Here is a 17,960-nt window from a genome sequence, read left to right as displayed (position 1 = left end):
TGGAGAAGGCTCCACCCTCTTGGTTTCTGACAATGAACAACAATGTGGTTGTTATTTTCTGTACATGCAGGATAGTTCCCATCTGGGGAGCTGTGCAGATGCTTAAAAGTCAGTCAACCAGTATGTTCATTTGCAAGTATGTCCATTCTTGATTGTTTCCTAAAAGAAAGAACAATGGCTAAAAACAGGTTTAAAAAAGCATATACATTTGAATATGGAATGCATGATAGGATACTTTTATGGGTGGTGGACTTCTCTTTCTAGTTACCATGCTAATGCCCTCAAATGGGCAAGGGGGCAATAGCAGTGGTCTGGGTGGAAGTCACTTTTTCTTTTGATTTTTAATTCGATGATTTAGCAATCAAAAACTACTTACTCATTAATTCAGCGAGTGTTTATTGAATACCTACTGTGTCAACCCATTGGTCAGCTACTAGGAATATAAAGCAAAATAAGAGATTGGTGTCCCAGCACTTGCTGATTCAGCATTCCCAATAACACAGAGTAGCTACTCAGGGATACTGAATTCCCTGCCACCTTGGCAGTGACACGGTCTCACAGGAGCTCTGTGGATTCTGAGCACTACGGAGGCCCGTGGGGCTGAGCAGAGGTAGGCCACTGCTCAGCAGAGTGAAACGCCAGCCTCTGTAGAGCTTCTGCCTGCTCAAGTCAGGGGAACTTGCATTTTGGATATTTGTGGTCACCTGGGATGTCAGGTATGCAGTGTTCTCTTGGTACATTGTTGAGACAGCAGGAACAGCACTGTGACCCAAGTTCTCAGAAATCCCCAGTGTCACAGCCAAGCCATGAGTCCAGCCTAGTCTCAGGAAGATCTCTTTAGGTGTACAGGTGGGAGATGAGGCTCCTTGGGAAATAGTGGTACTTTATTGGATTTAACTAGAGAAAAGCCAGTAAGAATTAGTGTCCGATGTGAATTAATAGATTTGTTTGTTTGTTTTTTTAATTTGTTTTTTAAAATGCTGTTGAGGGAAATTCAAAACTCTTGATAAATTTTTGAGCATGCGTCCCCAGGTTATATTCATTTATTTAGCAGTTATTTACTTCTGTTACTATATTAGTTTGTTATATATATTACAAAACACTCAAAATTAGAAATGAAAAAGGATATTAAAAATAAATATGAAAGGATGTACCAATACAGTTGACCCTTGAACATCACGGTTTGAGCTGTGCCGGTCCACTTATACGCGGATTTTTTCCAATAAACACATACTACACAGTCTGCAGTTGGTTGAATCTGCAGGTGCGGAGGGCCAACTGTAAAGTTGTATGTGGATTTTTTGCCCGTGTGGGGGGTCAACTGTAATTCTTCTCTGTTTCCCAGTCAGTCATCTTGTGTGCTCACTTTGGAGACCACTGCTTGGGGGAATCTCTAGTCCCATTATAATTCCCTCCCCACCACCCAGCGGTTTATTCCAGAGGTAAAGAAGACAAAAGCACCCTGAGGGTGGTATCTGCCTTTGGTCCATTCCCTTCCTACCCTCACTGCTCTAGTAAGACATTCACAATTGTGGTTTTCAAACATGTTTTCCTTTGAAGCCCAGCTTTCCCTGCTATGAAATTGCTGCCTTTCTCCTCATGGTAGCATTTGGCCACTCCGAAATCCCCTTTTGTGGGAACTGGTGGCCCTCTCCTCTGCCCCGCTTTTGTGATCTTGCTCAATTTGGCGCCAGGATTAACTGCAAACATGAAAGTGAAACTGTTGACATTTGCATGGGGTCGTGATCCCTAGGGGTTCGGTGCCAAGGAGGAACTTTCTGTCTCTTGCTTATTGCTTTTCCCAGAGTACTCTCTTCCTCAGGGTCCTCCTGTGTGGTAGAGATTGCATCTGTGGAGGAGGGCATGGGAACTGGTGTGGAGATGAGCATGGGTACTAGATATTGGGGACTGGCCCAGCAGCATGTAGTCACCACTCAGTGGTCACCTGGAGAATGCCCTGCTGGAGTGTGGCGGCCTGGGAAGTACATGGGTCCAGAGAGCCAGAGGGATGTTAGGAGGCAAAGGAAGGACACACTCAGGTGTAGTGCCTAGAATACAGGAGTGGGAATTTGACCCTCTTTAGGCTCCCGCCTCCACTGGACACTCCTTCCATCTTTTTCTCTCTCTCCTGTCCTCTGCTGACCATGGTGCTTAGTTCCGTGACTGCATTAGCCCAAGAAACCAAAGTCCCACTACTTCTAGGAAGTGAGGCCTGTGGTCTTACCTTACTGAACAGGCCTTAACTGACCCTGGAAACAGAGTTAGTTATTCTCTGCGTAGACACAGGCTTGTATTTCTTCTCTTATCTCGTTATACTGGCTCTGTCTCCACAGCCCAGGAACATAGTATAAACACTGGGATGAATTCCATGACTAGGAGACAGCGTAAGCATGTGAAAGGGGTGTTGGTTTTAGAGACAGGTACAACTCTCTAATCTTGGTCAACAGTAATGATACTAACATGTTTATTGAATGTTTATTATGAGCCAGGCACTGTGCTAAATGCTGTACAGATATTATCTCAATCGATCCTTAAAACAATCTTTTGAGGTAGATAACTTAGTTTCATTTTGCATGTGAAGAAACTGAAGCTTAGAGAGGTTAAAATCACTTGTAGGTGGTGAGCAAGGATCCTGACCCAGGCCCATGACTAGCCTGCCCGCTGAAGCACACTAGACTAGCTTGTTTCCCAACCTTTAAAACCAGGCCTTGTCTACCTCAGAGAGTTGATTTAGATAGGGTTTGTAAAGGGTCTGGTACACAGACAGAACTTAATAAGTGATAATCTCTTATCATTTTTCCGGAAGCTCAGATGTCGTTTTTATTCTGTGGTTTTAAAGTGAAATCATCTTGGATAGTCACCTACAGCTGTCATGTGCTGGGTGCTGCAGAGATGAGGAAGACAGTCCTGGTCCCTCAGGGGCTCAGAGCCTGGGTGGGGGATGGGGAGAGGGAGGAGAGAGTGGAGCAGGGGCGGCCAACATTACAAAAGGCTCTCAGTGCAGTGTGTGATCAGGATTGAGGCCCCTTTACCAAGAGGCAGGAGGCACTGTGCTGCCGTCACCAAGGTGGGCAGTCTCTTGGATTCCTTTCTGCACTAACCAGTGGGGCAACTGGTGTTGGGGTGCAGGACTGAGTAGAACCCAGCTGGCTACTTGATAACCAAAGCTCCGAGGCTGAAGGAGCCAAATGCAAGGTGCTGGGCCCAGAGAAGCCAGAGGGAAGCTGGTGCAGGGTCTTTCCTATTTCCAGTCCGTCCCCACCCGGCCACTCCTTGTCCACAGTCTGATTTCTGAGAGACCTTGTCCAAGGTCCTCTAAAGGCGTGTAATAGTTGGCTGATATCTCGGGTTCCCTAAGAAGCAGCAGTTAGGAAGTAAGGTTCCTCCAGCACCTAGAGGGTTTTCGGAAACTGCTCAAGTATTTCTTCGTAATCATGTTCATCACCTGCAAAAGAATCCAAGTCAGTGAGGACCTTTGGCCTTAGGTTCCTTCCCCTCTTTAGGGTACTTTCCTCCCTTGAACAGGGGAGGGCTTGGTCTGGATGCTCTAAGGTCCTTGCTAGCTCAGAAACCACAGTTTGTTGTGTCTGAACACTTCGCAAACATTCTCCTGTGTGCCTTGGGGAGGGTAGTTGGGGGATGAACTCATTTTCCTTGCCAGGGCCCTGGAGCCACTGGGAGAAGGACAGTAGGGACCCTTCAGCCTCAGCCCATCTCATATAGGCCTGTCCATCCAACTGGGACTGTGGAAGGGTCGCTCACGGGCAGGGCCCTGCTGAGGGTATGGCCAGCACCATCAGAGGCAAAAGCAGCAGCAGAATGGCATGGGGGCGGGGAGAAGGAAAGACAGGTGTGAACAGGGGCTGACAGACTCACCTGTATCCTGAGTGATGGGCTTAGTGAGCCTGAGACCCTTCTTGTGACCAGGAATCTCACTGTATAAATTGCAGCTGTCCTTGGTGACCTTTGGGAAGGTCTTCCTCTTGGGTTTAGGCAGCAGAGATGATTTCTGCAATTGGAAGGCTTCAGAAGACTAAGTGGGAGAAAAAGCAGAAGTTAGCAGGGTCCCAAGAAATGGAGTAAGAGAGTACATGAAATGCAATTTCCTTCAAATCTCACTTCCTCTGCTCCCCTCTGAACTTCCTTTTCAGTGTATGGCTTCTCAGGACCCCAGGTGTTTGCTACAAGCACTTGAACTGTTCTTTGGCAGGGGAGGAAGGGGCCAGGGTGAGAGATGACAGGGTTGGGGGCTAGAGACAGGGTGTCCCTGCGTTTTTACACAGGGATTTGGTCATTGTCCTCCAAATCTTTTGCTGAAGGAGAAAAAAGTAGTCACAAAGCCTCAGGACAAACAGAGTGCAGAGCTGAGAGGGGTCCCAGAAGGAAGAGGACTTTTACTGAAATCCTGCCATGTGCCAGAAGCTGTATGCATATCCGTTCATTCATCCTCAAGTGACTCTGAGCTGTTTGAGTCCCCAGTTCACACGTGAGGAACCAGGCTCAGAAAGAGTGTGCCACGTCAAGCCTCGCACAGGGGATCCCTGGCTGGGCCAGGCTTCGGACGCAGAACCATGTCTGTGGCCTGTAAAGCTGCTCCTCTTCCCACCACGTCATGCTTTCAGAAGCAAACAGTACGGCTCCCTGATGAGCAGCAGAGAATACTGATTCCCAGGGGGGGATATTGCTGGTTCTAGGGCAAAAAGCAGGAGCCATCCCAGAGGAGCCATCAGGAACCAAGGCTGAGACGGAGGTCTCAACTCTTTGTACCACATTCTTTCCAGCACTGTCACAAGGCCTGTGTTTCAGATGTCCCAGTCTATTTTTGGTTCTGTCAGAAAACAACTACCCTACCCCCTGCCCCACAGATACGAGCCCCTTCTGGGGCTGAGATCACGCAGGGTTCATCTTTTTAACTTCCACTGCCATCCCACTGCCTCCCCACACAGTACGAAATCCAAGTCTCTGCACATCCCAAAACAGTATGCTTGTTACAGTTTACAAAGTGCTTTTTATGTAGATCACTCCCCCCACCACCCCCCCATGCCCCCCATTCTCAGCAGAGCATGGCTATCAGCGCCCACCTCAGAGGGACGCCGTGAGAGCTGGGTGGGGCAGTACGTACGTGTAAGGGGCCACCCCAGGGTAAGCGCCCCACTAGTAGAGGCTAACAAAACAGCACTGAGAGTTAGTGGTGTTATCCCAGGCTCACTGGTGAGGGAACATGCCCAGAGAGGAAGTACAGCCCACGGAGTGAGGAAACAGGGACGTGAACTTCATGTTTCTGACTCTGACATTCTTTGCCCGCTTGTTGTGATTCAGTTTGGTTCAGTTCGGACTCACTAGCACTTTCTCTGCCTGCCTTGGAGTGGGAGGTCCCTGCCCCACAGGACTCTTGTTCTAGCCAGAGGCCAAGTACAACTAATTAAAATTACATGGCCTCCCACCTCCAAGCTATGTACAGAGTGCAGTGTGACTACAGAAGAGGGAGAACTGTCACCGCCTTGGAGGAAATGTGAGCTGAGCCTTGCCCGTGAGTCTGAAAGGAGGAAGAACGTTCCTGGCAAAAGGACTGGCGTGTGTGAAGTGCTGAGGCAGGAATCCTGGCATACCGAGAGCGTCAGGAGTTCCTCTGTGGTTGGAGCTGCTGAGCAGTGGTGGAAGGTGGGCCTGGGAAGGTGAGACTGAAGTCAGCTATGAAGGACCCTGGATACCGTGTTAAGGGGTTCGCATTACCCCAGCAATGGGGAGCCACGGAAGGTTTCAGAAGGTGGGGCTGAGGCCCCATAGTGACCAGGGGAGGATGTGGGAGGCCGTTCTGACAGCCATGGGGAGGGGTTGAAGAGGCTGCTGAAAGAGTTTAGGTGAAAAATGCTGTAGCTTGAGCTAAGGAGTGACAGCAGGGGTAGCAGAGAGAGGTAAAGCTCTGTGAACTTGGAGTCACAATGCTTCCGCTCCAGTTCAGGCCCCCCCATATATAAACTGTGTGACTTTGGGCGAGTCTCACAGTCGCTGAGACCTCATTTTCTCGACTGTAAAATATGGATGATCACACCAATGTCAGGATGGTCAGGATCGAATAATAGGTACAAAGCGTGCACGCTTATAAACTGCACGTTCTGGAAATAGAGACAGATGTAGAGAACAAGCATATGGACCCCAAGGGGGGAAAGCGGGTGTGGGTGGGTAGTGGCGGCGGTGGGATGAACTGGGAGATCGGGGTTGACATATATACACTAATGTGTACAAAATAGGTAACTAATAAGAACCTGCTGTATAAAAAAATAAAATTCAAAACTAACTAAATAAATAAATAAACTGCACGTTCTGTACAGCTGTAAGAGACACGTGATGCCAGGCAGACAAAGAAGAAATGGCAGGACCCAATGATCCCTACAGGTGGCCCCTCCCTGCCCACTTGGGTTCTGTTGGTACCTTGACGCCTTTCGCCTTGCTGACCTGCTTCTTCTGCCCACTGAGGCCCTTACTTTTCGGAGGCCTGGGCGGGGGAGCTTGACCCTCAAAGGCCGGTGACTTCCGAAGGTGATAATAGAAGGCCTCTGTCAGCTCCTCCACTGGGACTACAGGGAGGGGCCCAGCCGGCTGGCTTGGCTGCCCCTCGGCTTCCACGACAGTCAGGTCCAGCCACCGGGGAGGGACCTCGAAGCACATCTCAGGGTTGGAGTCTAGGCTGACCACCAAGAAGGGTTCCATGATCTTCTCCTCCAGCCGCAGGCCCAGGAAGGAGGGCAGAGGGTCAGCAGGGTGGCTGGCGTCCTTGGCCACCACCTTGACCTCACAGGGCAGTGAGAACTGGGCAATCAGATCCTGCAGGCTGTAGCGCCGGCCATCACCCAACTCTTCCACGAAGCCGCCAGAGAGGTGGAGGGGCAGCAGAATCTGTTCTTGGTCCTCTGCCTCTTCATACTCCTCTCCCTCCCCAGGCTGGTCACTCAGCCGCTGACACACCAGGACATCCATGTCCCTCTCTTGAACCCCAAGGGCCTGGCCAGACCCCAACACCTCCAGCCTGTCTCCCATGGCCAGGGACATGAACCCGGGGTTCTCAAACCCGTCTCCTTCACAGTCCTTTGTGGCCACTACCCGGAGTGGCTGGCCTGGCTGGAGAGCACCCAGGAGGTCGTAGGCCGTAGGGAACTCTCTCGGCCGCCGCCGCAGCTTGCCCTGGTAGGCCCCGGAGATCATGAAGTGTCTGGGCACTTTCCGGCCCTTGGTTGAGGCCAGGAACCGCCAGGGTGGCGAGGCCAGGCCGTAGATGCAGAGCCTCTGGCCCTTCTGTAAGGAGCTCAGCCACGGGCTGAGGAAGATGGGGGGCCCCTCCGGAACTTCCAGGATCTCTGTGGGCAGGGGGAAGGGGCCTCCCCGGGCCAGGGCCTCGCTCAGCAGCAGCGGTTGCATGAAGTGGATGTGCTGAGAGGAGGCGGTGATATCCTCCACGTCAACCTCCAGGGTGGAGGGGATCTTGACGATGGTCCTGCGCACTGTGGAGGGGAGAGGTCAGCTCCGGCGCGCACCCTCCACCCCTCAGAGGTCTGAGCCTGCCAACCTCTTTCCTGTCTTCATCTTTTCTTTCCTACCAGCGTTTTCCTATCGTACCAGATTCCTTGCCCACTCTTTCCTTCAACCTCTTTTTAAAAAGTTACTATAAAAAGTTTTTAAAATATTTATAAAAGTAGAATAGTATAGTGAACCCCAATGTACCTGTCACCCAGCTTCAACATTTAACCCATGGCCCATTTTCTTTCCTTTATACCCCCATCTATCCATTCCCCCTCCACTGGACTATTTGGAATCAGAATAATCACATCTTGCCATCTGTGACTATTTCAATGTGTATTGCTAAAAGAAGGGGTAATTAAAATTTCAAAAATAATAACCACTAGGCTATGATCACATTGAAATAATAATAATTTGATAATTCCTTAATATCACTGACTATCCAATCAGTTCACTTTAAAAATTTTAATTGAATTTTGAATGTAATTTTATAAGCTGTCTTTCCAAATCCTTTCTGGATTTAAATAGATAGAACCAAATCAAGAAAGACACTGACTACATGACTTTGGACAGCCTCCCCCTGTCCTGGCATTGATAGCGCCTGGTGCATAAACTCTGTAAGAGTCTGAGGAAAACTGGCCCACCCACTATGTTGTTTGAGCCGCACCACACGGAAGACAGAACAGGGAATGTTCTCCCTGTTTTGCAGATGAGAACACTGGGGCTCCGAGGAGTGGTGGTGACTTCCCTCAGGTCACGTGGTTGGGATTTTTGCTCTGTGCCAGATGAGCTGATAATTGGCTGAAGCTGGGAGATGGGCACATGCGGGTTCATTACACTGTTGTTTTTTTTCTTCAGAATGCTTTATAAATTACCTGAGCTGCCTCATTCTCCAGGGTAGCCAACTCATTATTTTTACAAAAGCTAGTAAACAAAGCATAGGTTGTTTCTTAGGACAGTCCTCAGTCAGACTGCTGGCAGAATCCAGAGAAGGGTTGGTGAGGCAGAGGCAGAACATGGCCAGTCAAGAGGCCAAGGCTGAGTGGAGGTAGAAGAATGGGGGTGCCCTGGGGACCTCTACACATACACCCATTCTTCTACCTCTGCTCCAGCTTGGCCTCCGACCGGCCAGACCTGGCCAGGTTCTGCCTCTGCCTCACCAACCCTCTGTGCAGCCACCAGCCTGTCCTAAGAAGTAACCTATGAAACAGCTGGGGGATTCGGCCAGACAGTACCCTCCCAGACGGGAGGCCCTTCACAAACAATCCTGCTCTCCCCAGCAACAGGGAAATATATTTCTCCTGAGCAAACGGTCAACGCTGCACTTTCTAACACTATGTTTCTTTGTCCTAGCTGCGGGCAACCTCACAACCCGACTTTTGCCAAACTTTATAAAGTACGTGGGACCTCACTCAAGTTACCCGTTTTCCTATCTCCTTTTGCACCTAACTTCCACTATTGGGGATTCTTTACTCTGTTACGTTGTATATACCAGGTAAACCACCTGGAATCCCTGGACTATCCACGGGGATAGGGGGCATCTTCCCATCAGAGCAGCTCCCCAGGGCCTCCTCTGCCCCTCCCGCCCCCAGGCCCACCCACCTACCGGGGAACTCACAGTGCATGATGGCTTCGACCTCGTACTGGGGCATCAGGGTCAGGGAGCGCCAGGGGAGGGTGGGGCAGGTGAGGATGGTGTCCTTCAGGGCCGGGTCCTGCAGCACCTGGAGCAGAGTCCGAGGGGGCCCAGGCTGCAGTTCCCAGAAGGGCCCCTTCTGGGACAGGGGCAGGTGCAGAAGGACCTGCTGGGCCCCGGTGCCCAGCACACAGCAGGCACAGCAGGTCCCGAGGTGCATTTCCACAGCCTCAAGCTTGAGGGGCTGCTCCTGAGGCACCACCCTGGCCTTGGTGGTGATTCTGTGGGTCGACATGAAGCAGATGGGCAGCTGCTTGGAGCTCTGGGTTGCAGCAGAGACCAGCTCCTCCAGGGTTGCATAGCTCCGGGGGCCAGTGAGGGGGCTGAAGTTGCCTGTGGGGCACAGCAGTGGGTGTCAGGGTGGGGCAGACCTTTGCCGGGCCCAGGGCCACATATCCCATGCCTAGGTCTGGCTGCAGAGAACCAGCCAGAATCCCCCGAGGACAGGGGCCAAGGGTGGGCCAGCACTTGGATATCCAGGCTGCAGGGCTGAGGGACGGCAGGCAGCAAGTGACCATTGCAAATGGACAGCGAGGGCAGGGGTGGGGACAGTTCCTTCTCACACAGGCACGGACACAGAGGGATTGTCACCAGAGACAGAACAGACACACTGCCACATTTTCCTACCTCCCGACCCCACCTGCCTCTCACTTTGCCATCTTTGTCTCCAGATACCTCACCACTGCTCCATTCCCACACACCAGCACCTACCACCCCATCCTGGGTGGGTGAGTGCCACAGTCCCTCCCAAACTAGAAACCCAGGAGCTACCGGCCAAATGACCTCTGACCACCCCTCTACCCCTCCCCCTTCCCTGTCCATTCTTCTGCCACCAGACTGGCCTAAAATACCCCATGTCTGGACATAATATCACTTCCAGGGTCTTCCTGCCCAAAACCCTCAACACAAATCTATTCAAGGAAGCACCACACAAAGTCGGTCTGAGGGACATTCTGCAAACGTACTGATCTGGACTCTTCAAAAATGTTGATATCAAGACAAAGGAAGGCTGAGGAACTATTCCAGCCTGAAGGAGACTAAAGGAGGCCAACTGAATGTCATGTGCAATCTGGGACTAGATTCTGGATCAAGGCAAACACCGGGCTATCAAGGACATTAGTAGGGCGGCTGGTGAAATCTGAATACAGACTGTGGGTTAGACAGTAGTATTGTATCAATATTAAATTTCCTGAATTTAATCACTGAACTACAGTTTTGTGAGTGAATGTCCTTGTTTTTTAGGAGATAAGCTAAATATTGGGAGTAATATTCAGATGTAATGGGGCATCATGTCTATAACTCTCAGATGGTTCAGAAAAAAGATATATATATACACACACATATATAGTAATATATGTTCATATGTATATATGTGTGTGTGTATGTATATATAATATACAGAGAGAGGGAATGCAAATGTAACAACATGCTTAACTGGTGAATCTGGATAAACAGTATACAGGAGTTCTAGCAAGTCTTCTGTAAATTTGAAATTATTTCAAATTTTTTAAAAACCTCAAAATACAAAACAAAACACATCACTTCCCTATTTAAAAGCTCTTTGGCTACTTAATACCTTCAAAATAAAGACCGAAATGTAGGGACTTCCCTGGTGGCACAGTGCTTAAGAATCCGCCTGCCAATGCAGGGGACACGGGTTCGATCCCTGGTCTGGGAAGATCCCACATGCCACGGAGCAGCTAAGCCCGTGCGCCACAACTACTGAGCCTGCGCTCTAGAGCCCACGAGCCACAACTACTGAGCCTGCATGCTGCAACTACTGAAACCCATGCGCCTAGAGCCCGTGCTCCGCAGCAAGAGAAGCCACCACAGTGAGAAGCCCGCGCACCGCAACGAACAGTAGCCCCCACTCGCCGCAACTAGAGAAAAGCCCACGCGCAGCAACGAAGACCCAACACAGCCAAAAATTAAATAAATAAATAAATTTATTTAAAAATTAAAATTAAAAAAAAAAGAACGAAATGTGTCCGTGCCCCACACAAGCTCCCCCCGCCCCCCTGCGGTCTGACTCCCGCTCACCTCCCCACCACTTCCCCTCACCTGGAACCCATGCCCTCACTGGTCCCCTTCAGCGATCACAGGAAACCATACTGAGAACAAGCCTGCAAAGGGTGCCTGCTCTGAGCCCAGCCCTGTTCTAAGTGCATCATACATGGCAACTCACTTAATCGTCACATCAAGGCTGACTGCCCCATTACAGAAGAGGAAGCTGAGGCGCAGAGAGGTCACGGGAACTAACCATGGCCACAGCTAGTAGCCGGCAGAGGTGGGATTCCCATCCAGGCTGCTGGCTTCAGCGTCCAAGCCCATGGTCCACCACACTACACACCTCCTGCAGTGACTGCGCTACGGGGGGTTTCTGGAGCACCAGTGTGCTCATGCTACTCCCTCTAGCTGGGATCCTTCCTCCAGCTGAGGTGCCACCTCCTCCAGGAAGCCTGCACAGACCTCTGAGGCAGGCCACTCCTGCCCGGAGCCCTCTCCAAACTGGTGCCTACTTGTGCTGTTGTCCTCCTCACTGCCATCCTGGAAACTCCCCACCGGAGAGGGCTGCATCTGCTTCATCCCGAACCCCACACCCCAGCCCCCAGCACGAGGCCTGGCACACAGCAAGTGTCAATAAATGTTTGGTGAGTGAATGTGGGAGCGAATACAAAAACTGGCATGTGGACAAAGACATGAAACAAAAAAAGCCCAGCCAAGAGGCAGATGTAATCAGAGATGGACACGGAGAGGACGCAGCGACGCCAGCTCAGGGCACCGTCAGAGCACTCAGAGGACATTCGGGTCTCGGGGCTGGGTAGCAGTGGATGTGAGAGCAGTGTGTGCCCACCCAGAGGGGTGGGAGTTTGTGCTGGGGTCGCGTGTGCCCGAGGGTGTGCCTGGAGGGTTCCAGGGCACTCAGGGAGATAGAGGTGCCTGCCTTACCCTGGAAGTTGGGAGCGAGCTCCATGGTCTGGCCCGTGCCCGGGTTCTCGCAGACCACCTTCTGGAGGCGAACACAGGTGACCTTGATCAGGTCTCCTGTGGAGAGGGAGCACTCGTTCCCGGAGATCTCATAGACGGAGCCTGCGGAGACAAAGAGCCAGTTTCACCCGTTCAGTAAAGGCCAAGCGCTGGGCGGCCCGTGCCCTGCTCCCCCCAGGCACTACTCGGCCACACCTTTGCACACGTTGTTGCAGTGCCTGGAATGCCCTTCCCTGATGCCGCTCTGCCTTCTTTTAGCACTGACTGTACCCCTCTGTGGTCACATCCCCTTGCCTCCCGAACTCAGCTCACAGGGCAAGACTGATCCATCTCAGCCAGCACAGGCCCAGCCCCGAAGTGTGTGTGTTTAAGTCATGAATGAGTAAACAACCCAGTAAATCCCAGTTCCCTTATTAGCTACAAAATCAGGCCCAGGGAGGTTCAGTGACTGCCCGGAGATCACACAAAGCCAAACACCCACACTGGTGCTTTCTTCTTCAGATGACTTGCTGTTAAGGGAAGAACAGGAGAGGATGGCGGGCCCAGTAGGCGGGTCTGGGCCCTGACTTACAAGGTTTAAAGGGCTATAGCAGGGTCCAGAGCATGGAAGGTGCTCAGTAAAGATCTCTCACACACAGCGACCCATCCTGCTGATGAGGGACAGACAGTGCAGGTGGGCAAGCCTCCAGGCCACCTGACTCTACTCCATCCCCAGGGCAGCCCCAAGCAGGGTCCTTTACAACAGCCCTGAGAAACGGATGAAAATCCCACCCCTTATCCCCAGGAAAATACACACAGGCTCATAAAACACACACTTCTGTCTACAGACGCTCGGGGCTGGTAACAAGAGCAGCCCTGGTGCTGAGAACTAACTATATGCCTGGCGCTGTGCTCGGCACTGCAGATGTGTCACGGCACTTAAGACTCATGACTGCCCCTGGAGGGAAGGACAGTTTCTCTTTCCTAAATACGGAAACCGAGCCTTGGCAAGGGTGAATGGGCCGCCCGAGATTATCAGGTAATAGGAGGCAGAATTGGGACTCCGCCCAGGACATTTGCCTCCAAACTGGGGCTCCTAACCACGCGGTGACCACAGGCATCTGCCCCATCAGTATCACCATCTGCCCCCCTCCACCTCACCCCACTCCCACACTCTCATCCTGTCAGATTCTTCTCTTACCCTCACTTCCGCCACTCCCGCACCCCCCCCACAGGGGGAGCATAATGAGGAAACGCAAGTATTGTGACACACAGTGGGAGGGGGTGTCAGGAGGAGGGCAAACAGAGCACAGATGCCTGCAGGAAGCCCCCAGAGAGAGCGGCATTTGAACCCAGATCCCTCAGAGTCCCAAGTGGGCCTGGCGAGACCCCATGGTGTGGTGGCCCGTCCTGCCCCCTGTGGGGCCCTCCATGTGTCTCACCCTTGATCTAGGAACCCCACTTGGGGCCTCAGAACACTTTTCTGGAAGCTGCTGTGGTAGAGCAAGGGAGCGGATGGAGGCAACAGGATGAGGCAGGGCACTCAGAAATAGTTTGCTCTCTAAGGAAGGAGCCTCCCACACCCCACCCAGACTCTCACTTCCCTCTCTCCTCCTCCTCCACCTTTCCCACTCAGTTGCCCACAGGTCCTCCCTCACCCTCAGAGCCGCCGTCTCTCCCCTCACTGCCTGTCAATCCCTCCCCTCTCACTCTTTCAGGCAATGACTACTAAGCCCCAGCTGTGTACCATCCCTGTGAACCAGGCGGGCTGCGGCCAGGTGGGCAGATGTGCAGGTGTGCAAGGAGCCAGGAAGGCTTCCCGGAGGAGGAATCATTTTAGCTGAGAACTGAAGAGTTGATCGGATCAAGTACGGCCCAGTGCCAAGCAGAGAGCAAAGGCGGGATGGGGGGACTGAAGGAAGGACGTGTAGATAGGCGTCGAGGGGGAGGAATGGGAGGGCATACGGAGGGAAAGGCTGACCTGGCTCTTCAGAATCAAACAACAGCCCGGCGTCGTGAGCGCCTGAATGCCGCGACCCCGCACGGTCGGACCTCATGCAATGCGCACCACCGTTCCACCCCAGCTTGGCTCGGTTCCACCCACTTGAGTATCTGAGCTCATGGACTTTCCATCACCACCCTGCGGGGCAATCAGCGATCCGCATTCCACGGAAGCAAAAGCCGTGACCCGGAGAAGTTGGAGTGTGGCCCCAAATCACACAGCTTGGGTAGCGGCAGCGTCGGGATTCGAACCCAGGGCGCAGTGTCCCGGGTTTCTAACGCCCTGGCAGGGAGAACCGGTCCGCCGCGGGGCCGGGGTCGGAGGGGTCTCGGCCCTTCACTCACCCTGAAAGTAGACACCCGAGCAGACCCGCAGCACACGCGGGAGGGAGGCAGGGTCCAGGGCGCACACGAAGTCCTGCAGCGACACGGGCTCCATGATCCACGCGGCTCGCTGGACGCGGACGGAACTGCCCGCCCGCCGCCGAGCGCGGCAACCCCGCCCGGCCGGCCCAGCGGGGCGGGGTTGGCTGGAGCGCCCCGCCCAGGGGCGTTGGGAATGCGACGCCGCGTTCTGGGACGCGCCACCTCTCTCTCCCGGCCTCAGTTCCCTTGTTTCTACAAGGGGGTTGCAGTACCCACCTCTCACATTGGTGGCAGGATTTAGAAGGTCAAGACCAGGACTTGACATCCGGGAGGCTCTGAGTAAATAAAAGCTGGTCCCTACGTGCCCGGTCGTCAGTGAGGTGCCCCATAGTGGAGGGAGGACGAGGATGAAGATGAAGAAGAACCCCCGACTCCCACCCACCCCCGTTATACCCCCTGTCCTCTCCGAACGAGGAAACACGGCCCTCCTGGTGCAGTTCTGAGTCTCACAGGAGGGACACAGCCTGCGCTTTGGGTCTGAGGAGGAAGATAGAGCATCAGGTCTCCCGAATCCCTCTCCGGGACACTCCATGGTCCTCTGCCGCTCATTACCTTTCCAGGACGCAGTTCTACTTAAAAATTCTTCCTTGGGCTAAAGAGAAATCTGCTTAGGAGAGAGACCAACCACTTCTCCTGACCCCAGAGGGGATAAGGATTTTCCATCTCCCTGTATCGCAGGAGTCAGACAGAGGTTCAAGTCCCAGCTCCTCCTCTGCCTTGTTATATAATTTTAGGCAAATCACTTTGATGTTGAGTTTTAGTTTCCTCATCTGTAAAATGGTAGAAAGAATCTTTTCTAAACTGATCGTGAGGATTAAATGAGATGATATAGATATTGTACAAAATGCTTTATTTCGTTTTTTGTCACTATAAAATAACAGAAGACTTCTAATCAGAAATAATAACAAAAGTTTAAAATAAAAAGAATAAACCCTAATTAAAGACATTTGACAAATAAAAAGAGAACATTCTTTTCCCAAATATAACGAACATTTTGCTGTGTTTCTTTCTACTGTTTATTCTGCCTGGGTGTTTGTGTGGTGGTTTGTTTGTTTGTTGTTAATTTTTGATTTAAAGTTGCAAAAATAGTAGAGATTTCCCATATATCCCTCAGCTAGTTTCAAATTCCCCTGTTGGTAACATCTCACATTACCAGGATGCATTTGCCAAACCTAAGAAACCAACACTGCTGCGTTGCTGTTAACTGAACTACAGACTTTATTTGGATTTTATCTGTTTTTTCACTGCTGTCCTTTTTCTGGCTCAGGATCCCAACCAGGATTCCATGTTGCATTTAGTCATAATGTCTCCTGTCTGTGACACTTTCTCAACCTTGCCTTGACCTTGTTCTTATAACCTTGACCGTCTTAAAGAGTACTGGTCAGGTATTTTTGCAGAATGTCCCTCAATTTGTTGTTGTTTTTGTTTTCTGATGTCTTCCTCATGACTAGACTGGGGTTATGAATTTTAGGGGGAGGATACTACCAAGGTGAGGTGTCCTTCTCATCACACCCTGTCGGGGGCACATGACATATCCGCGTGACTTCTCACTGTGATGTTAAACTTGACCACTTGGTTAAGGTGGTGTTTCCAGGTTTCACCACAGTAAAGCTGCTCTTTGGAAGGAACACTCAGGGGGAACTCCGCCCCGCTTCCTGGAGGGGGCAGCATCCAAATAAATTATTTGGAATTCTTCTGTAAGAAAGATTTGTCTCTTCTCCCCCATTTATTTATTCAATTATTTATGTCAGTATGGACTCATGTATATTTAATTTATACTTTTGACTATAATCTAATACTACATTATTTATTTTGTTTCTCAGATTGTTCCAGCTTTGGGAGTTCCCCAAGTCTGGCTCCTGGGACCCTTTGCCATACCCCCATTGTTCCCTTCTCTGAGCACTTCCTTACTGCCTGGTGCTATCAGATGCTCCAGGGTCATCTTGTCTTTTCCCTGCCCTCACCCTACAATCAGGCATTTCTCCCAGAAGCCTTGCTTCCTTTTATTGGAGAATGGTGTTTAGAAACCATACTCTGGTAGCTGAGAGTGCTCCTTGCCACTGTGTTGCCTGTACTTTTTGTCTTTTTCTTTCCTTGCATAGACATTTACAGACACCACTGCCTGTCCCATGGCCCAGCTGAAATCAGGTCCAGCCCTGACCTTCAAGAAGAAGCTCCTGTAGTACAAACTTCCACTTGCAAAATAAATGAGTCACCAGTAAGAAATATACAGTGTGAGGAATATAGTCAATAACTACGTTATATCTTAGTATGGTGATCATTTTGAAATGTATAGAAATATTGAATCACTGTGTTGTGCAGCAGGAACTAACATAGTGTCGTAGGTCAATTATACTTCAAAAGACAAACAAACTCAAAGGAAAAGAGATCAGATTTGTAGTTACCAGAGGTATAGGTAGTGGGAGGGGAAATCGGAAGAAGACAGGCAAAAGGTACAGTTATAAGATAAATAGTACTAGGTATATAATGTAGAACATGATAAATACAACTAACACTGATGTATGTTATATATGAAAGTTGTTAAGGGCAAATCATAAGAGTTCTCATCACAAGGAAAAACTTTTTTTCTATTTCTTTATTTTTGTATCTATATGAGCTGATGCATATTCACTAATCTTCACGAAGTGTGCAAGTCAGATCCTTATGCTGACACCTGAAATTTATACAGTGCTGTATGCCAACTATATCAAGAAAACTGGAAGACAGATAAATAAATTGGTAGATAAATAAATAAATTCAGCTTTGCAAGAAGAAGAAGAGGGAGAAGGAGAAGGAGAGGAAGAAGGAGAAAAGGGAGAAGAAGGAGAGGAAGAAGTTGTTCCTGTGTAACAACCCTCAACAGAAATTTCAAATCCTCCCCTTCACTTGGTTTTATCTTGTGAGCATTCTCCCAGATTCCTGGGCACAGAAGTGGACTTAACAAAATCAGTAGGCAAAAGCCTACTACAACCGACATACTGAAACCATTTCCTTGCCATTCCAATTGGCAGTTGTATATTTATCTGTGTAATTATTTGCTTAATTGTTCCTCAGCAATTAGACAGGTGGCTTCTGAGGGGCAGAGACCAGGGTACCAGTCTGCTTTGCCCCCCACTGTACCCCCAGCATAGTGCACAGGGCCTGGCACGCAGTAGGTGCTCAATGATCAGCATCATTGTTGATGACTCACTGGATGAATGGGTGGAAAAGACTTCCTTGGGATAGATTCCTGAGGCGGAATTTCTGGGTCAGATGGCGTGCTTGCTTTTACAGCTTCTTAGGGTGTATTTCAGTCCTGCTGACAGCCTGCTGAGCCTCCGCTGGATGCAGTAAGATAAGGAAGGAGAGAGACCTT

At 50.6% G+C, this 17,960-nt stretch overlaps 1 protein-coding gene across 1 annotated transcript; it reads right to left on the bottom strand.

Annotated features, from left to right (window-relative positions):
• Nucleotides 1–506: 506 nt before the first annotated feature.
• Nucleotides 507–14,677, bottom strand: THEMIS2 (thymocyte selection associated family member 2). Its single transcript, XM_007170502.2, has 6 exons — nt 14,525–14,677; nt 12,161–12,301; nt 9,134–9,544; nt 6,433–7,499; nt 3,877–4,033; nt 507–3,445 (listed from the first exon to the last, which is right to left on the bottom strand). Exons 1-6 carry the CDS (start codon nt 14,616–14,618, stop codon nt 3,393–3,395), a joined length of 1,923 nt encoding a protein of 640 aa, XP_007170564.1. The 5' UTR covers nt 14,619–14,677; the 3' UTR covers nt 507–3,392.
• Between the last annotated feature and the right edge of the window lie 3,283 nt (nt 14,678–17,960).

This window comes from Balaenoptera acutorostrata, chromosome 1 (genome assembly GCF_949987535.1).
Source record: "Balaenoptera acutorostrata chromosome 1, mBalAcu1.1, whole genome shotgun sequence".
Classification (NCBI taxonomy): domain Eukaryota; kingdom Metazoa; phylum Chordata; class Mammalia; order Artiodactyla; family Balaenopteridae; genus Balaenoptera; species Balaenoptera acutorostrata.
Note: the sequence above shows the minus strand (reverse complement) of the source record. Positions and strands in the feature narration are given on the sequence as shown.